The 23,127-nt window shown below is 48.8% G+C and overlaps 5 protein-coding genes across 5 annotated transcripts; 3 read left to right on the forward strand and 2 right to left on the reverse strand.

Moving 5' to 3' along the window:
• Positions 1-1,804: 1,804 nt before the first annotated feature.
• On the forward strand, positions 1,805-4,304 carry BKA67DRAFT_278713 (uncharacterized protein). Its single transcript, XM_046095933.1, has 5 exons — positions 1,805-2,265; positions 2,319-2,502; positions 2,570-2,974; positions 3,032-3,268; positions 3,324-4,304. The coding sequence occupies exons 1-5, from the start codon at positions 2,134-2,136 to the stop codon at positions 4,076-4,078; spliced, it is 1,713 nt and encodes a 570-aa protein (XP_045958691.1). The 5' UTR covers positions 1,805-2,133; the 3' UTR covers positions 4,079-4,304.
• A 3,801-nt stretch (positions 4,305-8,105) lies between these two features.
• Positions 8,106-9,939, reverse strand: BKA67DRAFT_592548 (cytochrome P450; the record flags this gene model as incomplete). The annotated part of the gene is made up of 7 exons (XM_046104849.1): positions 8,106-8,286; positions 8,338-8,734; positions 8,799-9,041; positions 9,089-9,214; positions 9,313-9,460; positions 9,509-9,539; positions 9,611-9,939. The coding sequence occupies 7 exons, from the start codon at positions 9,937-9,939 to the stop codon at positions 8,106-8,108; spliced, it is 1,455 nt and encodes a 484-aa protein (XP_045958692.1).
• A 972-nt stretch (positions 9,940-10,911) lies between these two features.
• On the reverse strand, positions 10,912-12,516 carry BKA67DRAFT_691444 (uncharacterized protein). The gene is made up of 4 exons (XM_046109171.1): positions 12,228-12,516; positions 11,833-12,070; positions 11,517-11,767; positions 10,912-11,455 (listed from the first exon to the last, which is right to left on the reverse strand). The coding sequence occupies exons 1-4, from the start codon at positions 12,338-12,340 to the stop codon at positions 11,170-11,172; spliced, it is 888 nt and encodes a 295-aa protein (XP_045958693.1). The 5' UTR covers positions 12,341-12,516; the 3' UTR covers positions 10,912-11,169.
• Positions 12,517-12,642: 126 nt separating this feature from the next.
• Positions 12,643-16,530, forward strand: BKA67DRAFT_565119 (HEAT repeat protein). Its single transcript, XM_046102792.1, has 2 exons — positions 12,643-12,796; positions 12,850-16,530. The coding sequence occupies exons 1-2, from the start codon at positions 12,752-12,754 to the stop codon at positions 16,072-16,074; spliced, it is 3,270 nt and encodes a 1,089-aa protein (XP_045958694.1). The 5' UTR covers positions 12,643-12,751; the 3' UTR covers positions 16,075-16,530.
• Positions 16,531-20,575: 4,045 nt separating this feature from the next.
• On the forward strand, positions 20,576-22,380 carry BKA67DRAFT_517057 (amino acid permease; the record flags this gene model as incomplete). The annotated part of the gene is made up of 4 exons (XM_046097872.1): positions 20,576-20,726; positions 20,787-20,857; positions 20,922-22,088; positions 22,144-22,380. The coding sequence occupies 4 exons, from the start codon at positions 20,576-20,578 to the stop codon at positions 22,378-22,380; spliced, it is 1,626 nt and encodes a 541-aa protein (XP_045958695.1).
• Positions 22,381-23,127: the final 747 nt, after the last annotated feature.

The following is a 23,127-nucleotide window of genomic DNA, read 5'->3' on the forward strand; positions in this document are numbered from 1 at the left end:
TCTTGTCCAATGTCATGGCGTTCTTTCTTCCACTGTCGGGATTAGCAGACTTCCTTGCGAATCAGCTATACACGAAACTCATCACGTCTGGACACTCGAGCAGCTCTAGATAATGGAAGTCCATTTGTGAAATCTGCAGAGTTGAGCTTCCAGCACTGGTGTTTGTATTTCCTGCGACACCAACAAAAAAATTGGCCCATGATTTGAGAGCCTCAAGGGTAGGGGAGAAGAAAAAGCGATAATAAAGCAAATCCTGAAGATAATGCTGGAGGCCGATTGCACAGTCCCTACCTACCAAACATAACTGCTAAAGGTTGTATTGGAGGAAACACCCATGCATCCATGCCGCCAGCCTTTCCGGAGCCAGACCTGTACCAGTCAAGAGTCTCGCACCCTTTGCTGCGCCCAGGGCAACAGCCACCACCCTTGCCCACCCTGAGAATCTACTGCTTTTTGCTACGACATCAATCAGCCCCCAGCCGAACGGTAAAGCTAGTGAGGACCCAGTCATCTGCTGTCCTCTCACTGCGTGCGACTGTGCTCTCCAAACGCACCAAACGTACCCAGAAAGGAGGGGCAAGGATACTTACTGCTATTACGATCCTTGCTTTCTTAGAGAGCTGATCGAAGTACTTCATCTACCGACGGTGAATACATACATCACACACAGTATTTCTCCACAGCATCTGCCTACGATTGCCTGGCACTGATTTCTTTTTCTCTCTCGTGCCCTGAACATATTAATGCCAGCTCGAGGAGTTTCAGGTCTTTGACCTGTCGCCACGCCTCGTCCTGCGGAAGGAGCTGTCGGTCTCGCTGTTCCCATCTGAATAGACTCGTTCTTCCATTGTTCTTGCCGGTCTGCAGTTCTGTTTCTCAGACGAGCTTGGTCGCATAAGGGTGTGGCACAGGACTCGCAAGTCACCTGTTCCTCGATTTCAATTCTCGAGACTTAAGGGACCTCCTGCACGGCAATGCCAGTGAGCTTGCTCCGTGTCATATTGCAACGCTCCGTTGACTGGTAATTCAGTCACGCCGCCCTGTAACCACCCGTCCTACCAACGCCATCACTTCCTTGTATGTCATGCCTAGAGTTGCCGCTTAAATCTCGTTGATCAAGACGCTGAGCTCAACTGAGTCTAGAGTCCGCCTATCTCCCACTTCTCAGCAACCACGTCCCGAGACAGCTGCTGGTTACGAACGGAGAGTATTCGTTGCTTAATGTCTCACGGGCGCAAGATAGCGAGCAGGCAGACTGAGGTCCCATCTCATGCATTATCGCGACTGGGAGTGAATATCGTTTGTGGCCCCACAGCCTCTTTTGGTCCACAGAGCTACATACACGGCGGTAGCCTCTGACAACCTCAAAGTTGGTTTCTTTGTTATCGCGAACGCCCACTCCATCTGGTGTTCCCTTCTTGGTAGCCGCAGGCGTTCTATAGTGCTGGGACCCATAACGCCGTTTGGTACTCATCCGCCCACATCAATATCCCGTTGAAGCAACCTCCCGTGTTCGCCAGTCAACAAAGAAAGGTCGTTTCGTCCAACCCCTTTCCGCCCTCGACGGGCGTCCTGCATACTCGTTCAAGTTTTCTACTTAGTATTCTGTTACGGCTACCTCCCACAGCTTTCTCCAAGCTTGTCAACACGAGTCAACACGACGGAGTGTACTTCTCGAATTGCCACTCAGCTCTTATATATCCACCCTTGCACGCACATCGAAGTCTTACGCCCCATTCTGGAGCTTTCACGGCATGAACCAAGCGGCACTACTTAGTTCACTACGAATTGTTACTCTGTCTTCTGCAGGCGTCGCTCACCTGCTGTGATACAGTAGTACGCCGAGTTGTTTTTCTCAACACAACAAAACACCACTTATACGACGGGCCTTAACATAAACTCAGTTGGTCTAACTATTCGTATAGGCGATCAAGGTAGAGCCGGCTGGAACTCTTCTGGGGTGGCGTTTGTTGAGTTTGTCTCTGAGGCTCAAGCCCAGATTTGCCGTCGCCCACAGCAACTTTCTTGCGTGCTTCTGTATAAAAGACTTTCAGACCGATAAGGCCTGGGTGGCGCCAGTCGTCGACATTACTAAATAGTTTTAACCTGTTGAGTCGACAGGTATCACGCGGGATGGGTCAACAAGACAGGTTTGGTAGGGAATACTACCCTGCCTTGGGCCCTACATGGGAAAGTCGTGGTCTTCAGCCTGCTGAAAATCTTTACAATGAGCAGCAGGTGCCTGCAAGGAAAGGCGCACCTTTGGTAAGCTTGCTGACCAGACCTGGCAAGATCAATTCTGACAAAAGCTGCCATAGCCTTTACACCAAATTCTTCGAGAACAAGCTCGTATTCCAGTCAAGGTATTCTTCATGGCTGCGATCCTGGACGACGGCTCTGAAAGGACGTTCTGTACGCCCAATTCGATACCTCCCGAACGGGTCAAAGAATTCTACAATGCTGTGAATTTCAATAACATTTTTACCCCAACAGATACCTGTGGTAAGAGTTCATATCGTGGCCAACGCTCCGGAGGTTATTTGCTAATATGTCAACGTGAATGGCATAGTTTCGACACCTTCGTTCGAAGAATCCTCAATTCCCTACCGGAAGTCTGCTTTTGATCTAGACTCTCAGGAAGACTACACTTCTGGTAGACCTGCACGGAAGCGACGAAACCTTGGTGGGGAAGATATGCAGATTCGGCCCACTACGAAGAAGACGACGAAACCGATCGCCGTTAGTGATAGCAAACAGTTGTGGCTGTTTTACGAACAACGATTCAAGAATTGCCAACAAGCCGCTTGCAAGCTCATCGCCAAAGCTTGGATAAAAACTGTAGAGCCTAAGAAGCAGTCGACTCATCCTTACACTGGAAAGGATGAGAAAGCACCAGATTGGTGGCCGCAGCCATGGGGAGAGGGTACAGAGCACAAAGTCCGGCACAAAGAGCCAGACCATCTGTATAAAAAAGGTACCACTCACCCTTTACAGTCATCGGGCTACTTTCATACTAAACATCACCGGACAGAACGGTTACATTTATTGTGTCATATTCTGAGAATGATTATTGAGCCAAACAATGGCCAGCACTCCGACATCAAGAAACTCCAGCTGAATATCGCCAAGCTGGAAGAGGTTACTTGGGAAGCGCTTTCTGCGTGGTTTGCTGACAGTAACCAGACTGGCAATCTCCAGAAGAAGCCATATCTTGAGGAAATTTTCAAGGTAGCAAAGCAGGAAGAAAGATTCCGGGCCGGAATGGTTGGTCAGTCGATACAAAACCCCCGATTCCTCTAGATCATTTCTAATCAAGCTTACAGACGGATCTATGAAAGTCCATGTAACATCTGATGACAGGCTTGCCGAAAGTTACGATGATGACACCGAGGAGAGCAGCCCATCGAGGATCGACGAAGGCCAAGACCGCCTGCCAATTTCTCGAAGTCTCACACCCCATAGGGGGCTCGCTCAGAGCGTTCCGGCTTACCCCAACACGCATGGGTCGATCGATGCTGCAGATGGCTCTATGCATGGTGCTTATATGAACGACGTTGTCTTGAGGGGGCCGCACTACACTCAGCCTCTTCCAGGCTCCGAGTTCGACGAGGGCGTCGCTAGGTACAACGAGTTGTCCGCTGCAGCACCGCTACACGCATCTAACAGTATGGGACTTTCGGATATGCAGTACATGGGACCGCACGATCCTGGTCGGAGACCGTCGGTGGCTGACACTCACTCTGGATTCGCAACGCCAGCAACACCGAGCGGCTATGGTACTTGGGCACATACAACAGCTCCGAGCAGTGCGACCGGCTATTCAATGCCTGGTCCCGGGTATCAATCGAATGCGCCGGTTCATGTGGGCCCTCCGAATGCGCCTATGCCGCAATCGCAGCAATACAGCCTCATATATGATGGCATATCAAGAAGCCATGACATGAGTCATGCGACTATGTTCAGAACTTTAGATCCTCTCCCCTCTGCACCAGGATATCCTGATTATGGTCATCAGGGCGGGAGAGGGCTATCGGGTTCCAGCGTTAAGCAAGAAGGACCTCACAAGCCGATGATGTGAAGACAGTGCTCATGACACTTGAGTCGGTTGCGAACTAGGTCAACAGCACGGTTCTTTTGCTCTAGTTCATCGAAACTCCATTACGTCAGTCGCGTTCTATTATACCCAAAATCAGCATAATCTTGGCATGTAGTCCAGTTATCTGGGAACGACCCCCCCCCCCCCCCCCCCCCCCCCCCCTTTTTTTTTTTTTTTCACACCCTCCGGAAATCATTCTTCTTGGTGTTGTTGGCGACCTTATAGAACACACATACAGCGACACGAAAAAGAGACGGGATCATGGGTGGGCAGGCAGTCTGAAATTTTGTTTCACGTCAGCAAGAAGAGCGGCTTCATGCGACCAAGTCTGCATTTGATTCATACGTATTCGCGTCCTTGTGTCACATTTCTGGAAACACCCCGGGTCGGCATTTGTGTGCATTTTCTTCGCGCCAACAGCGAAAAGATCAATCATGATGGTGGATACACTACTACAGGAAGTGATACCATTTGCGGGGCGGCTCGACTTTGATTGCATACATGGTTGGCGGTATATGTTTTTATGTCTAAACGTCATTGGTGGTCTCCTGATTTCAAGACTTCAGTCCAGTTCGCTCATTTCCTCTATTTTTGGTGTTCGGCGGGGTAAATCTGTTGGCGATGCAGATTGGCGGCCGTTTGATTTCCAACTTATTCCCATATTATGCTGTCACGATCATGTTTTTCCTTTTCAAGTCCCAACTGCACTAATAATGAACATTGGATCACATACCCGGCGTTGCAGAAGATGCCAAACGGGAGAGGTATTCCGGGTTGCCAAACACTCATCCCCTTAAGGAGCACGCCCCATTCAACACAAAGTAGCTTTATAAACTGCTAGTTTCGGATGCGACCTAGTTTGTCAAAGATTATGACGTCCAATAGCAGGGCTTATCAATTGAGTGTGTTTCGTGGGCTTCGATGTAGATGGGTACTTCTGACTACACCCAACACTGTGAAAAGCACTGTATCGTAATTATCATCTTGACTAGCATTCTACTTGGGTGAGCTGGTGGTCAGCCGCTTCTGACGATCGGAAAAGTTGTACGGCATCAGCACTCTACAGGAGCATTGAATCATGTTCTTAGTGTCATACTGCCAGAACGTCAAATAGTGTTCGACATGCAGTGGCAATCTAAACAACGCTTACCACCAACTATTTCGTTTCAAATTACTCAGGCAACGGGAAGTGCCTAATTCGGTTCGAGATGCCTTGCAACTCTATATGGCCGGTTTCCGCTGTTGGCCCTCTGCAGCAGAATGCAACCCTGTTAGCTTGAATCTTGGGACGGGAGCTCCCACCTCCACAGTACTCCGTCATCGAACAAACGATTCCTCCCCCGCATGTTTCATTATCTGGGATTTCTTCTCATTTGTGTGGCTCTCCGCATGCGTGGAATTTGCTCGATGATCTGATTACCTTGTGTAGTGTTGTCATTCGCAGCCACATGACCTAGAAGGGAAAGACTCTTCGCCATTATCCAAGTTATGGGCAGAAAGATACGCAACACGACTGGTGGTCATGGCTTCACACAGGCGACATTCCCGTTGAGATCTGTCATAACTCACAAAATCTTGCATCAGATATTATGCGAGTTGAAATGAGGGGTGAATGGCGACGATTTTGTGGGGCCGCATCGCAGATGTGCGATGGACTCCGTATTCTCTCCTTGTCTTTCTCTTGTCGTAGATTCCGCAATGCACTCACGGCGTATCTTCTGCTCCTGGAGTATTCTTTCTGCAGCCGACTTCTGCAAGTCTCACGCGTTTCCCGTCAATATTGGACTGGCCAGCACACGGAGCGCCCACAGACCTGCACTGCTCCACTGGAATGGGGATCCAAAACTCGTCGGCAGTGGCGATCTTCGTTTAGCCCTTCCCCTTCACCAATGGGAGAAAACAAAATCAATCTAACATGGCTTAGAAATGACTGATCACTTCTCTCTCAACGAAGAGGAGCTTGGCCCTCCTTCCATCTTCAGACCAAACGCGGCCGTAGACTATCTGTTTGTGCATACGGCGAGGAGTACGTAATTAGCATGACGCCTCTGCGGTCCGCTTCACACAGTTGGTTGTGATGTAGTTCATTGGACCCTGAAAGGAAAAGAAAGTTGTTGAAAAGCGGTACTGCGTTTGCAGTTCCCAAAATACTTCGGGCGCGGAAGTCTACGCCGCCTACCGGTACTATGTAATCAACCACACAACGGTTTTTTGCTTCCGCTAGTTCCCGTCGTTCCCATTCCCCTGGCTCATACGATACAGCAAGAATCTAGTGTAGGCTTGAACCTTCGTGGTATCTACTATGTATAGTACGAACCCCCGCCCCCATCAAAATTTCCTTTTCTTTGCTATGGCGGACAGGGAGGTTGCCTCCTGCAGCGGAAGCTGGCCCCCGGTAGGCCGGAGATCCAGCCCCGGTTTTAGTCTGTGTTGCACAACATTCATGTCCCCCGGGACTATCAGATGACTGTGCCTTGTGCTAACCGAGATGATCTTGCGATGGATTCCCAAAAACCCGGTCGCCAGGAATTGTTTGAAGGACCAGATGGGATGTTACATGAAGTGTTTCCTAGGTTGTCAGGGCTTCTAGTGCCCAGTGCGCATGATAAGTCGCGAGTGTTCTCTTACTATTGAACACAGCCTCTCTTTGTTCCATGAATCCAGGCTCAAACAGGCTTTCATTGTTCTTGGTCTGGGCCGCATGTTTCACAGAATGTAGTAGATGGCACACTTGATGTGACATTGGCGAACAGCCTAACCACTCTATGTACACGCTGTGTGTGGACATGTTCTAGAACAGAAATCGCTATGATTCAGTTTGGCCTGGACGAGGAAATTGTGCCCTGCCGCTGCAAGCTGTGTCGTCCTTTTCACTTCTTTATTTGTGCATTCTCACATGCAAAGTATATTGTTTAGTAAGTCAATCTTTTGGTTCGATGCCACACTTAGTATATTATGAAGCGCTGATTGGACTGCTGTGAATGAGGGATATTTATTCTAGCTGAAATACCCTAGTCACACTGGCTGCACTAATCCCACACTCGCAAGTCAAACTTATACTTGCTTTAATTTCCCAACATCGCTACGCTCATATGCCTTCCTGTTGCTTTTGACCCCATGTATTCATATCATGATATTCTTGTTAATAGAAGCTTTTAGGGCTCCATTAGCATGCTACATGATGTCAAATATATTTTCTGAAGTATTTGTAGGAGCTCTCGTCACATATCATATTACATCTCTATAGGTATGATGCACTCTGCTCTTGTGCAGGCAACTGTGTTGCTTCAAAAAATCAGCAGGTGCATCTGGCCAAAACACACGAGACGTTGTCTATGATCCGTTGATGGGTTACTTCACTACACAATGGCTCGATAGTCGTGATTCAGCCGCTGCATGACACAATAACTCAGAACTTTTATGTCCAGCTCAAATCGTACATGACTCCGGCTCATATTTTGGAGAGCATTCTCGTACTTCTCTGGAATTTATGTGTAGACGGCTAAATTTCTCAAAGAACCTCTGGGAACGTATGGTTGGTTGACAATGCTATACGGACATGTGGGAGAAAATGTTCCGGATGATTCCATGCTCATACGTCCCAGTACTCACGTATCCTTGTCACTTCTGATAATGAACGTTACGATCTGTTGCGAAGATCGTACGGTTGGAGTAGAACTGAAAGATATGGCAAGATGTAAGTCCAGGAATATAATCAGAATAGCTAAGCTCTTGTGACCATGACTACCGGTTCTGATCGTGACATATGATAATGTAAAGCAAAGTGTGAAATCGGTAGGCAATCGCTATGGACACGCGAGAAATGATCTTACCTAGGCGGCCCGTAAGCACGTATTCCGGATTATAATACATTCATTCGCAGTAGATGTGTACGAAACTTGTGCCTAGACTATGCTCCAAATTGTCATTTGTATTTATATCTAATGATTATGTAGCACGCGTAGTGCAATACAATAGTCTCGAAACATAGTCTCGAATTTGGGATGTATTATTCCTTCCCGTTCTTTTCCAACGGCAGAAATCGTATCAAGCATTTCTTACCCAATGGTTGGGACGAAATGAGCTGATCTGACATTTCCATCATGTCTTGAGTCATGGATGGGTCGGGGAGTGTCGTGAATCGAGAATAGACGTCAACCAGTAATGTCTTCATCTCGGCAAGTGCCAAACTGGATGGCAATTTCAGCGTTATTCTTGTGTCTAAGGGACCAGGCACTTACTGCTTTCCAACACAACCACGGCCTCCGCTAGCGAACGCAAAAAACAACCGTTTTCGTTCGGCATCTCCAGATTGCTCCAGCCACCTATTAGGATTGAAAAGGTCCGGTTCTGGAAAAACCTTCTGGTCAATGCGATGCGCCGAGTACGCCTGGCTGCTGACAATCGTTCTCTCCGGGACGAAATATCCATCAATAGTACGTCCCCCTTTCGGGACATAACGAGGCAACGACATGGGAATTGCAGGGGTGCATCTCAGGCCTTCAAGGACGACTGCATCCAAGTACGTAAGCTTATCAGATGTTAAGTTCTGACTCATCTTTATCTCTTGCTGTAAACGTTTTTGAACGTCAATTGATCTCGGCTGCGAGATCTCCCACATAAGAAAACATAATGCGTCTGAAAGCAAAATGTTAGTCTGATGGTACGAGCACCAATACCGGCCTTGTAATTGTGGTCTTACCGCCTGTCGTATCAATGCCGGCAGCCATATGATCCAGACACTCTGCTGCCATGTCAAGGTGGTCCATTCCATGGGCCTTTTCCTGCATGCGACTGACCAAGGTAAAAGGTTCCGGATCAGTTTTTGAGCTGGCGCTGAGAACAAGATGATCAGCCCCGGGCGTTTCTCTAGGCTTTGCGAAGACCCCTAGTATCCCTCCTATCAAGCTGTATAATGCAGGATTGTAGTACTTGATTAGGCGATCTTTGAAGGTCAGTACATGACTGACAGATGAGGCAACCGATACTCACTTTGCAGGCTGTCATCGAAAGCTACTTCTTTCATGATCTCTTCGTCTTGCTGTTTTCGAAGCGCATCTGAACCGTAAGGATGGAATAGATGATGGCTGATACAGTCAAATGCATAATTGTGCAGAGCTGTGACGAGTCAATGTGCTGATATGCCAGCTTTGGTCAAGTTACTTGCAAATCTGGAGAAATGTTAGTCAAGGCTTAAATGCACGTCTCTTAACCGCTTACAAAAATATCCAGACTACCGCCAACAGATGCGGTGCAGTGGTCGATAAATCGTCCCGACCTCTCCTTTATTCCGTCCATGGAGACCGACCGCATGATATTTGTGTTTGCGTATCGATCGGCGAGCACCCTTTTTCTCTTCGCGTGCTAGACGCTAGTCAGCAGATAGATTTATTTGGCATGCATAGTACCTACGTCGCTCTTGTTCAGTGTGCTGAACATAGTTCTAGTCATCGTGAGCGTGAGGTCATATATATAACCGGCCTGGGAGAGAGCAGTCTGGGGAACAAGCATTACCTTCTACCATATACTTGGAACAAGTTATAAAATTCGGTCTTATCATATCCACTGCCTCCAGACTGGTAGATCTCTTTCACTCCCTCCGTCGACACAAATGAGACTTCATTCGGTGCTATTCGAACCACTGGGCCGTATGACTCATGGAGCTGGTGAACATATCTGGTCCGGTTGGCGTGGAATTCATGCCATTTCAGAATCCAAGATGTGAATAATGAAGAGATAGGACCAGGAACATCTCGTAAAGGAGTCGTCAAACTCGACCATACGTAAGATAGAATGGCCAGAAGAAGCCCAGCCCCAAGCAAATAAGGGTTTAAGAGTGCCATGATGACAACAATTTAACGGCTGATGATATGGTTAGCAAGACAGAATCTGGCTCAATCGGAGATATCTCACCTCTGATCATCACCTTGAAAGCAGAATTTGATTTCTGCCACTATCAGGGTTACACACTGCTTTTTATGTCTTCGATCATACGGCAGAAAGATATGGCTGGGTGACCCTCCTATGGACAAATAGCCGCTTATCGGGGTGTGGGGTTCTCTGTGGGGAGATGGGCAGTTGGAGCTTGCCCACACTACGTCTCGAGATAGGCGCAGGCACCGCCGGCTTGCGGACACCATTAACCTAAGGTTAGATAATCCTGCACTTACGAAACGACAATAGAGGCGATATAACGCAACGAACAACGTGCTATCTGAAGCAGTCTCGAAAATCGAATAGGATTTCACATTATCCCACAGCATCCATGTACTGTTACTATTGGTTTGATTTACAGTAACTTCATCGGCATAAGCCCGCATGTTTCCTCCAAATTCCTCTAGCCGATCGGCCTTTCACAATCGATCACTAATGACTAATGCCAATTAGCTGAGTATGACTCTTCTCCCAACTCCAACGTGGACAAGTGACGTATACAAAATTTTACGTTGGTTATAGTTGAGTCCTACTGGTCTCCTACTGGTATCTTCGGCTTAACCTCAAAAGTTAGTAGTTCGGATAGTGGCTTGAATAGGAAGCCATTGATATGATATAGAATACTATCTTTCATTACATTTTGTTTGGATGGCTATTCAAGCTTATATGACTTCCTGAGCTGCTAAAGCGCAAGCTTGATTGATTAATGCCTCTGAACCGGGTCTCGTATAGTGCTAACGGCTAACCTAGTATTCTTTGAGTGTATCCTTTGGCTTATGGAAGGGGATGAATGTAGAGGGCAGCGCCGTGGATTTTACGCAAGTTTCAACGCTTCGGAGAAATGTAGCATGCTGAGGGCATATTAAAACGGATTCGCTCCATGGATTCGTCGATTAAGATGAAGTGAACCGCGACTACGACAAATAGAAAACGGACCGGAATATATGATGCACGCGTCACAATATTGTCTGGATTACTGAGCCCACAAAGCCCAACGAACATCCTCGTTGATCCCAACCAAAATCGGCGACACTTCCCCCAAGATATCTCCTTTGATCACAGCAGCCACCAGGGAATCGTATAGCACCTGAATATCGAATAGTAGCGGATAATATTGTGTTAGCTTACGGAGTGATGCGCTATTTAATGCTCTGTAGAAAGTCTAGCACAGTCTTCACAAGCCACTTTTCCGACTCAGGTTGTTCGACTCTGTGATTAGCATCGGGGATGAGCCCCGAGAGATCACTGACGATACCTGGACGGCACATCGATTTCCACTCCTTGATAAGCCCGTTCACGTCTATCGAAGGCGGCATGAACTCGTCTGCACCTGACTGCAGAATCAGCAGAGGCTTGTCGATTCTGGACCAGTAGGAACTCGCAACTTCTCTGGAAAGGTCTGGAGCGAAGTAATTGTCCTCACCACTGTATTGCCGTTAGAAATACCAATGAATCGACCATAAGATGAGAATCAAGAGATGCCTACTCAGGTGCTGCGAGTGCGTACCAGCGCTGGGCGGATATAGGGGAAAACCAGTCAGGGATAAGCTCCTTAGGCATGCGCTCGTGCCCTCTACCTTTTTCACTGAGCCCCTTTGCTATACTAACGCTTTTGTCGAGAGCTTCGAGTCCCAGATCAAGTTCAAGGGCTCCACGATCAGCGACTGGTGCCTGCAGAATGAAGGCATCAACAGTAGGAGTATTTTTATATGCGGGAGATGTATATTCCATGATGTCCTAGAGCCTGTAAGTGCTACTGATCGTGTGCCGGCTGACTGTATAGTAACCTGGCTTTTACGTACCTGAGTACCGGTCGAATGGCCCATTAGCACCACTTTGTCTTTACCAATGCCGCGCAAATACTTGACCAAGGCGGAAATATCAGCGACATCATCGGCCAGTCTGGCGAAGCCGAAGCCATTGAAAGAACTCGTAAGTCTAAATTCGAAGACAGAAAAGTTCAATTCTGAGTGCTGCTCTAGAGCTTTGGCAATGGCGCGAGGGTATGGCACAGTGTGAGGACCATCTCCTAACCCACCACTTCAACTATACTATCAGTCATAGATTCTGTCTGAGTACTACTGAAATGCATCTGACTACCGGCTACTTTCGATGACAAACAGTCTCTGCCCCGCCAAATGTAGTATAGATTTCGTTTGAGGTAGATATTGCAGGTATGAGAAGATGAAAAACTGACATGAAAACAAATGCATTCTTGGCTGAGGAGAGGCCCAGCTCATAGGCACATGCATGCGATGTTGGTGAGTCGAAGGGGTGAACTGTAGTGGTGAATGACGTGGAAGCCGACATGTTGATCTAGTATGCTGATTTGTGGATTTTCAGCGCCTTGAGAGTAAATCTAATATTTTCTCGGAAGCATGCAGATGGGGCTGGTAAGTGATTCAAGAAGAAGACTTATAGCCACGATAGTTCCCAGTTGTTCGATCCTTCGGCATGTGAATCAGACCAAGTCCGCTCAGTTGGTGTGTAATTAGTTACTTCAGCATTGGGTTTGACCAGGCCGAGGGGAGTGTCTTTTCAGCGGAGAACGTTAGTGGATGTGCCCTAAAATTGTCAGGCAGTTTATGACTAAGGCGGCCAAAAACGCAGGTACCGTACGTATAATATTCCGCCCCAACAACCTTGCCCTCCTTCCCAAAACGTTCGCCGACGGACTGAGCAAGTTTGACAGCATCTACGACACCATGCAACTGCACCGAAATGGCAGCCACTCCATCGACGGCAAGGACTGAATTCTTCAAAGAGGTGCGGTGGACCTTGCAGGTTTCTTCATTCCGGCCCACTAAATTTTCGAACAGCTCAAACCACGCTGCGTTGCCATCAATGACCTTGCTGTCAAGGCACCAGATAAGCGCGCGGTCGCTAAGCAGCTGATCGCAATCATCAGGGACCTTTCAGATGTCCTTGAAACGCAGATAACGAAGGATGCGTCAGTTCTGGATGAGAAGCTGGCAGATTATGTTTTCTTTCCGTTGTCTAATATCCTGAGGAATCAGCAGCAGTTTCCGTTGAGGTTGACAGAGCTTACAATCAGGTGTCTCGAGAGGCTCATCCAATATGGCTGGAAAAATAAGATATCCGGTGATCTGTCACAACAACTACTCATTTTCCTCACGTACGTGATCGGTGGGGTGCCAGGCCAACAGAAGCCTGAGGCTATTCCCGAGGAGACAACGCTCGAAGCTCTAAAAGCTCTCGCATCGCTGGTTACAGCTACCGGCGCTTCAACATCGGGATCAAAGAGCCTCGTTGATGATAAAAACCTACCCGCTTTGGGCCATACAGTCACGACTATCATGGATACTATCACCAAGGGCGGAACTGCAGAAATACAGCTTGAGTCTCTACAGGTATTGGACGCTGTCATTACAGGAGTCAAGGACCCTGTAGTGCTAGCGACATTCTTGCCGGGAATCATCTCTTCTCTGAGCAGACTATTGACACCACCGCCTGCATGGAAAGTACCCAAAAAAGTGCTTGTCAAGGGTATCGTTGTGTTGAGGTCTATTCTCGTGGGCGTTTTAGGCGACATTAAAATCACAAAGCTGCTTAAGAAAACGGCGGAGCCCGAAAATATTGGCGATGCAAAGACTAAGGGTCGAGTCTTCACAGTTTCCTGGCTGAAGGCTACAGCGGAACAAATCAAGCTTGCACTTGCGAGTATACTCAAGTTACGAGTGCACAAAGCTGAGGATGTTCAACTGGGTCTTGAAAGATTGTGTGTTGCCTTACTGGACGAGTGCCATCAGTCTCTATCGATATGTGCTCAAATTCTGGTAGAAACCGCTATAATACTGTCCATGGAAGACGAGAATCATTCGCTGCTGAACGCAGGCTTGAACACAAGCTTGTCGGACTTGACGGGCATCTACCCGGAGCTCACAGACACGGTCAAGACGACCGTATATAATTGGGTCACAAGTCTGCCGCGCATAATGCAGTCCAGTGATGAAGAACTCCAACAGCAGGCGATTCGAAATCTTCTGAAGGGTCAAAGTCTTATAAGCTCATTACGCATTGATTCAACAACTCTGAATAACACTATGGCTGCTTCCTTGAGGGACAGTGTATCAGCCTTACTGGCCTCGAGCAGTCGAACGTCCAATCTAGCAGAATTACCCCCCACAGAGCTCGTTCTTGGCAACAACAATAGCAACCAGCCTAAAGAACCCATACAATTCCGCCCTTTCCTGATGGACCAGACAAACCAAAGATCCACGCGCACCGAAATGTTGACACTTATTTCGAAAAGTGGCACGTTCTCGCAGCATGCAGTATTGGCGGCAGATATGCTCGAATATTTACGTGAGTCTACTGGCAACACACAAGTTGCATCGTACTGGCTAGCATTTGAACTTGTGAAAGCCGGTCTGAGTTCATCCTCAGATCTTGATCAGTTCATAGACTTTGGCCCTGCAGCGGAAGTTGGTGAAAGTCATGAACAAGTACTCCAAGAGCTGTATACATTCTCCATCACAGTCCTCAATGCCACAGAAGAGTCAGAGGAGCCTGACTGGCGGTTGCCGTCATTGGCTTTGGAAGTAACAGCTTTTGCTGCATCAAGGATGAAAATCAATTTTCGTCCAGAGCTTATCGATGTGCTGTACCCCATAGCAACATATTTAGGCTCAAGCGTCCCTCAGGTGCGGGAGCATGCTATCATGGCGCTCAACAGCATAGCGTCGTCCTGCGACTACAACAATGTGGCGGATCTGGTTATCGAGAATGTCGACTACATGCTGAACTCGGTTTCCCTACGTCTGAACACCTTTGATATCTCTCCGGCTTCTACCCAAGTTCTACGCATGATGATTAAGCTGACTGGCCCGAGAATAATACCGTTCTTGGACGACGTCGTAGCATCGATCTTTGGTGCGCTGGATAACTATCACGGATACACTCTTTTTGTCGAGAACCTCTTTGCTGTTCTTGCTGAGATAGTAAGGCAAGGCGCTAAGTCGGACCAGCTGCTTCTAGAAGATCCTGATAGACCCATATCGGATCACATAAAACTACCGCTGCAGATCACCAAGGTCGAGGAAATCATGGCAGATCTTGACAAACGCGCGGAAAGAAAAAGGCGGCGGCGGGAGGAAGAAAATGACGTTGAGCGAATCAGTCACCCCAAGAAGCCTTGGAAGCGCAGGGAGGACCAAGGTGAAACAGCAGGCGAACACGATGGTCTTGAGGAGGGATCAGGTCAAGAGGTCGAAAAGAAGCCGCCGCCCAAGACTCCGACATATTCACTCCTCACACGAATCACGGGTTTCACGCAGCATTATCTTACTTCTCCAACCCCTACGCTGCGAAAGTCGCTACTGGATCTCCTTGGTATTGTTTGTCCAGCACTATCGCCAGATGAGGAGGCTTTTCTCCCAGTTGTCAATACCATATGGCCTGTTTTGGTAGAGCGCCTCTACGATCCCGAGTCATTCGTTGTGATATCGGCATGCAAAGCGCTCACTGCCTTGTGTAACAGCGCGGGCGACTTTCTAAGCTCAAGGATCGAAACAGAGTGGTCAGATGGTCTAGCAAAGTGGATTAAAAAGGCAAAGAATAATGCGACGCAAAGCTCCCGAATCTCCAGTCGAAAGACCATTGAAACCCGGAGTTCCGTGCAAGTAGTTGGACCACCGACTTCCGAGCTTGTTATACCGATCCGATCAGCAGATGGTCTTCAGGCAAAGGAACCATTGCAAAGTATGAATCTCAGCATCGCCTCTCAACCTAGTGGGGCAGGTCTGGGAGAATTTACGCAAGCGCGGCAGATATGGGAAGCTGTACAAGATCTGCTAGTCGGTATCGTTTCGTTCGTCCGCGTTGGTGACGATGTGTTCGAACAAATTCTTGCGCTCTTCGGCAGTGAGGGCCTCGTCAGCAACGAGACAGCAAGGAAGGCTTTTGAGGTTGTGAACGCCGACGCGGTTTGGTTGGTGTTGTTCGAGACTGGGCGAGAAGAGGTGCCGCAGCCGCCTCCTGACGCCGTGCGGGGTATGAAGTTTATGGAATTGCAGATATCATAACAAGATTTCGTAGTATCGTTATTAGGCTTAGCTATAGACGCCTGACGCGTGATATACAGCCTTTCGCCCAAAGATCCAGACCTTCTTCTTGCAGTATGACCTAGGAGCGCAGTATGGTATATGTCGTGATCTCTATTCCTTGCCTAAGCACTAGTGAATGCCATGGAACATAATGACATGGTGTAAAAACAACAGTCCTATCTATTTAGAGTTGGGATAGGTCCAGCAGTAGTCGTTACTAGCACAAAGCGCGACCATTCCCCGCGAGCTAGTCACGCACTGAATCTCCGACACTTAACAGTAGAGTCAGGGAGGCCCAAGGGGTTGAGGGTCTACGATGGGCAGTCCGCCGGATGATCCTGACATGGGGGGCGCGCTGACCATTACAAAGTGGGCAGGCATATGCGGATGATAGCTAGTATCCCGATCTGCTTACGAGTCACGAGTTGGGCCACGATGTGCGGCTTATTTCAGCTGGGGGGCTTCTGGAAAGGCCATATTGGTATTTTTGAACCAAGTTGGGATTAATCGCGTACATGGCTCGAGGGACACGTGAGAATGTGCTGGGAGACTAGGTTGACTGTGCGATTTGGGGATGTTCGCGGGGGGTCAGAAACTAGCGAATGCGCTGCCTTCTAGAACAATTCCACACGATGCATGCGCATTCCCCATCGACCGACGGGCTGACCCTCTCACCACGGCATTTGTGTGGTCCGTTTCTGGCTAAAGAGCCCCCATCGGTGTCGCGTGTCTTACAGACAGGCAGAATAGCAAGTTGACGGGCCCTGCGTCGATGTCCAAAAGTCTTTCGCAAGAGCTAAGGCCGTGAAGTCCTATGTATTTGACCTATCCTCCCTTACGTTTGAGTTGAGAGAGTTACAAAGAGAAGCTAGGTAGGGGAGCGCGTCCATTGGCTGCAACCGCGTTCTGACACCCCCATTGCTTGTACACATACAAGCTCCTCTTCCCAAGAACTTGGCGCCACTGTAAAACGACCCAGCACAAGCGTACATACCGTAGCTGCCACTTAACTTAAGCAATCTCGAGACTGCTCATCAACTACCTGTTGCTACTCAAGCCGGGCGTTTATCCCGATCTGGCCATCGCGGATTCCCTCGCTGCAGCGGCCGTATGCAGCCATGGAAAGCACCATTGTGATGGCTCCTGCGCTCGAGTTGTTAGGGAGGTTACCGGCTCGACTCTAGGCCGTTGAAGCGCAGAGGCTGAACTCTGTAGTCGGCGCTGAGGCAACTCTGGAGGATTAGGCGCATCCCTGTGATTGCGACGAGGATTGTTCGACGGCTATCAACTGTACAAGGCTCTGGGCCTAAGTTTAAATTGGAATTAAAACCGCTGCCAATATTCACCAAGGGAGCCTGTCGTCGCAGTGATCAACGCCTTAGGCGTCCAACTGCGTGTATGCAAGATTTGATTTGGAGTACATATGTTTGCTGCATAGGCGCAAGCCGCCTCGGCCGCCCTTTCAGCCCAGTCCAACGTGCGTGGGTGCGGACAGCTCTTTCAGTACTCTGTAGAGTTACCATGCGTAGACTTGCGGTAATGGCGACGCTGAATGGGAGGATCCATCAGCACTTGCATTTCACGATGTCAATAGGATTATATCCAGGATGAGCTGACGAGGCCTTGGTTCTTTCGGCATCCACAAAGTGGCTCTAACAGCAATTGGCCCCCGCATGAAACCCGGGTGTCGGTCGATTGTTATCAAGCGCTGGAAATAAGTATATCTTGATCCACCAGTCTCCCAGTAGGGAGACAGATAATGCAAGTAGCCCTCCACATCGGCCACACCGAGCCCAAACACAGTTGTGACGATATATACGGTTCAATCAATGAGGACGTCTAATGGGAAGATCCAGATGATAAGGTCACTGATGTGACAATAATTATGATAACTGTCATTGGCATCTCGGTCTTACTCGACAGCCACGACTGACTAGTGAGGCTAGCTTGTGGTAAGATCTGCTATCACCGTCTAGTTAGTAGCAAGATAGTATGATTGTGCGACGGCGATTGTGGCAAACCATTGCATTTGACTAAAAGTTCGGGCAAGCTCTTAAAGCCAGCTTGATGAACATAGCTGCAGTCTTAGGTGAAAGTCGAAATATGTTGTCGTTGCTATACATACTGTAGTCTTGTGCTAGAAAAGATCAAGATTAGTTTCGAACGCCGAGAACAAATAAGCTCATTAGCAGGTGATCTTCGAAGCTTGGGTGAACGTGAACACTCCGCGCCGAGACAGCTGGCATGGCCAGCAGCATTTCTTCTTCGTCATAAATCGTTGCTCAATACCTGTGGTAACGATTGGTATTTACAAGATCACTTGGCTCTCAATGGACACCATTTAAGGTAGTAAGTGAACGAAATTGCCGTCTCGGATTCATAATAAACCTTCACATCAGAAGACCCAAACATCCGGTTCTCTTAAAACTACTCCAGCGGCTGCTTTGGGACACAGCTAAGGCTCTTGGGTTGCACTAAAGTCAGACCACTCTCCCGTAGTACTTGCCTGCATATTCCATGTTTTCCGAGGCCCAATGATCAGGCTCAACGCAGCATGTCCCATGGTTAAGGAGCTGTTCTAGAAACGCTAGAAGCACGAGAAGCTTGACCGAAGGCATCCTGAGCTGGATGCATAGCAGCACCCAACTGGTCTATAATAGTCCACGACTGGGTGAGATGCATATGGCAGCCCCGCTCGGGGGGATGGTGGTGCATTGAGTTGTGGCAATGTGTTGGGCAGGATTTTGTCGCAGTACAGGCTGATGTGTGCTATGTATCTACTTGCCGGAAGACCTATCAAATGATCCCAAATCACCGGTCCTACGGTGCCTCGGCGAGGTACTTCCAAACCCACCCGTGCTATTGGCGAGGAATAGGATGACTTCGTCGGACCCGGGAAGCCAATTCGCAACGAGGCGTTCACCACTGCTGGAAGGTCCACTATAAATCTAAATGAACAGATTCCTTTCTTGGTAGGTAAAACCCAGATAGTCGCGCATTGTAATGAGTGAACCAAGAGCTTAAACGAGAAGGATTGGAGGCTTGGAACTATAGGTTGGAATACTTGGCTTTCCTGACCAACGCTGCGCGACATGTAGGCGCGGCTCGATCACGTATGGCCGGTCGATAATTCCAGTTAGGAAACAGATAGGAGGACCAAGCTATGCTTAGTATATGCGTCTAGAACGGAGAGCAAGTGTAGAAGGGCTCGCGCGATTCACACTTGGGCATGGTCAAACGATGCAGTAGTCTCCATGGCGCTTGTCGCTCACATTCAGGCTTACTGTCGCTTAAGCATGAGCATGAGCTCAAGACTGAGACTGCGTCTGCCCACCTCGTGAGATTTCTCATTTGTGCAAACCGGCAGCGACGCGACGCCCGGGATCTCTTACGACAATATTGATAGAACGACCAAGACATTGTAATAAGAAATGTCAAGGATGAGTGGTGCACGAGACAGAGTTCAGCAAGCCTATCAAGCCTACAAGGAAGCCTTGCTCTCGCAAGTTTAAGGACCCTGTCCGCCACTACCCGCACACCTTCCTCATTGGTCTGGCGGCTTATCAGTGAGCTAGTAAAGAAGCTAAGCATAATGTGGAGCAAAGTATGACCGTAGCTACTAACGGCAGCAGGGGCCGGGGCTATGGGATGGATGTTTTCCTGCAGAGAACCCGGGGACGTCCACCCAATTACATTGCCTTGAACTCCATGACTTCCAGAGCTGGGAGCCTGGACAACCCATTGTCTTGGTACGATTCAGTGTCCCCAGCTGCCCGCCGATGAACCACTGAAACCCAAGGCACGTCCACGCCCACATCCACACATCGCATCGCAGTTGGAACTGCCTGCTCTCAAACAGACGGCCCAATCAACTCTCTTGACCACAATAAACAGTCGTGCTAAAGGTGTAAGAAAGATTGACTGTATTAGGCACGGGATTGTTCTACTCTTGTGCTGCTGCATATGGCCGACTACGAATAATAAGCTGTGCGGGTCATGATGATAAGTAATGTTGTCCAGACCTTGCCTCGCCCCTCCCCCAATGATAGCCTAGTATGGCGCGATGGAGAGTCCGGGGTTGGTTATCTGGTGGATGAGACTGGCACGTAATATTGTCTTCACACCAAGTCTGAAAGTACCTCCACCCTAGGCTCTCTGGCGCCCTCCATTTGTACCGGTACGAAAGACCCTGGGCGATAATTGGACGCAGGTTGTACGACGCAGCTTGCTCGGTAGCTCCAGTGCTTCCTGCTTTGTAGGATAGGCATTTAGAAGGTGACTCTAGCTTAACTCATCAACCCCCGTCCGCTTCCGCGAATGGTTTGCGGTGGTAGTCGTATATATCCTTGAGACACTTCCCTTCTCGCCCAACCCGCCCTTCCCGACTTCTCCTCTCTATTCTGTATTACCTCGAGCCGCCTGCTACGTCGATCGCATCTCATTCATCCGTGCGGTCACTTTGAAGTGAGAAGGATCCAAGATGTCGTTTGAGAACCACGAGAAGGGCCACAAGGGCGTCGACCCTCATCTGTACGCCAATGAGAACGTCGATGAGGAAGTTGGTGTTACGAAACGAGGTGATGGCCTCAAGAAGGACTTGAAGAGCAGGCACATGCAGATGATTGCCATCGGTACGAGATCAGCAACACAAGCAACCTGGCGAACACTCGTCTTCTAATACTGTGGTTTAGGTGGTGCTATTGGCGCCGGTTTGTTCATTGGTTCTGGTGGTGCTCTCGCAAATGGCGGTCCTGCCTCGCTGGTATGTGGACCAACCGCAAGTGATTGAAACTACATTAGATAACTGGCTAACATTTCCTTGTTAGGTTATCTGTTACCTTATTGTCGGCATAATGCTTCTGTTCACCATGCACGCTCTGGCTGAAATGGCTGTCCTGTACCCCGTCAACGGTGCCTTCTACACCTACATCGTCCGCTTCGTTGATCCCTCCTGGGGTTTCGCCGTCGGTCTCGACTATGCCATTTCGTGGCTTACTGTCCTTCCCTTTGAGCTGACTGCTGCGTCCCTGACGATTCGTTTCTGGAGAGATGATATCAACGTCGCTGTTTGGATTACTGTGTTCCTTGTCGTCTTGTTCATCATCCAGATCTTCGGTGTTCGTGGATATGGTGAAGTCGAATTCGTCTTGTCGCTCATCAAGATTTGCGCTTGTATTGGATTTATCATCTTCGGTATTGTCTACAACTGCGGCGGTGTCGGCAGCCAAGGTTATATTGGTGGAAAGTACTGGTACTCCCCGGGTGCTTTCAACAACGGCTTCAACGGCTTCGCTGGTGTCTTCTCCGTTGCCGCCTTCGCCTTCGCCGGCACAGAGCTGAGCGGTCTTGCTGCTGCCGAGTCTGCCAACCCTCGCAAGGCCATTCCCCAGGCTACCAAGCAGGTCTTCTGGCGTATCCTTTTCTTCTACGTCATCAACCTCTTGGTCCTAGGTCTTGTTTTGCCCTACGATGATGAGCGTCTGGCTGAGGCCTCGAGTGCTAACTCCCGTTTCTCGCCTTTCGTCTTGGCTATTGAGGATGCCGGCGTCAAAGTCCTCCCTTCTATCTTCAACGCTGTCATCACCATCTCTGTTATCAGTGTTGCCAACTCCTGCACATACGGTTCCACTCGTACCCTACAAGCTATGGCTGAGCGTGGTATGATGCCTCAGGTGCTTGCGTACGTTGACAAGCAAGGCCGTCCCATCTGGTGCGTTGCCATTCAGCTCGCTTTTGGTTTCCTGGCCTACATCGGTGTTGCTGGAAACCAGGGCAAGATCTTCTCTTGGTTGCTATCTTTGTCTGGTCTGTCGTACTTCTTTGTGTGGGCCTCTATCTGTCTTGCCCACATTCGTTTCCGCCAAGGATGGAAGGCTCAGGGTTTCAATCTGCAGCAACTGCCCTACAAGGCACCTCTTGGTGTCATCGGAAGCGCACTCGGTCTGCTTCTCAACATCCTTGCCATCATTGCCACATTCTATACCTCTCTATACGTAAGTTGTCCCCTATACGGCATATCATGGTTACTGGTATTAATTTTTTGCATAGCCATCCCCCAACGCGACTCCCGATGCCGAGATTTTCTTCCAGAATTTCCTCGCTGCTCCCGTCATTCTTTTCTTCTACATTGTCTGGAAGTTATACAGCCGCGACTGGAGAATGTTCATCCGTGTTCACGAGATGGATCTCAAGTCTGGTGCTCGTATGCTGAATATTGATGATGAGCCCATGCCTGTGAAGACATGGAAGAACTTGCCTATGCGTATGGTTCGTGCTTTGTTCTAGGGGAGTCAGAAGTGTTAGATGTCTTATCCCTGGCCGCCATACAGGAGGCCGTATATAGTAGTATGTAGTGATTAGGCTTTGACGGAGCGCAGTAAAGCTGTTGCTGTGAGAAGATACCACAGAAATTCGGAGTAATACTCCGCTTCTGTTTGAGATACCAATACCCATTCACATTTCCAAGGAATAACAACTCTTGCAAGGAAGCTTTTTATTGACCAACCTGTTATACTCAGTTTGATTATTATCCACTGCAGCCACCATTGATTCATTACAAATTCGAGTTCATGGCTTGCTTGTGTTGGCGGTTGCCCAAGCCATATATGTGGTACCTTGCATGATCCAGCTCCAGCCCATATGGTCTAGTCCCATACTGAAGATCTCAATCCTTCTATCTAGCAACGTATCAGCCAAACCTTCCAAAAGGAATTCCCGCGCAAGTGCTTGACTAGATGAAGCTGTGCGACTTGACACGCGACGTCAAATCAAGCACATTAGGCTAAGCATAAGCGGTGCCATTTGTGGAGAGGTGCATTACATGGAGACTGTATCGGTACGGACGGCACTCATTCACACAAGCTCAGCAACCCCATCGTGCGCAGCGGCGGAGTCGGTAGGCCAAGCTGGCCAAGTCGAGCGGCGATAAAAAATTAAGACATTAAATATGTGGAGATGCCAAGTGCTTGATTCGAAGACGTAATCTAGACAGTTGAAGTCGCTGCGTACTTTTCAGAATGGCTTTTGCTGTGG

Source organism: Truncatella angustata (genome assembly GCF_020726525.1).
Source record: "Truncatella angustata strain MPI-SDFR-AT-0073 chromosome Unknown BKA67scaffold_4, whole genome shotgun sequence".
Taxonomy (NCBI): Eukaryota; Fungi; Ascomycota; class Sordariomycetes; order Amphisphaeriales; family Sporocadaceae; genus Truncatella; species Truncatella angustata.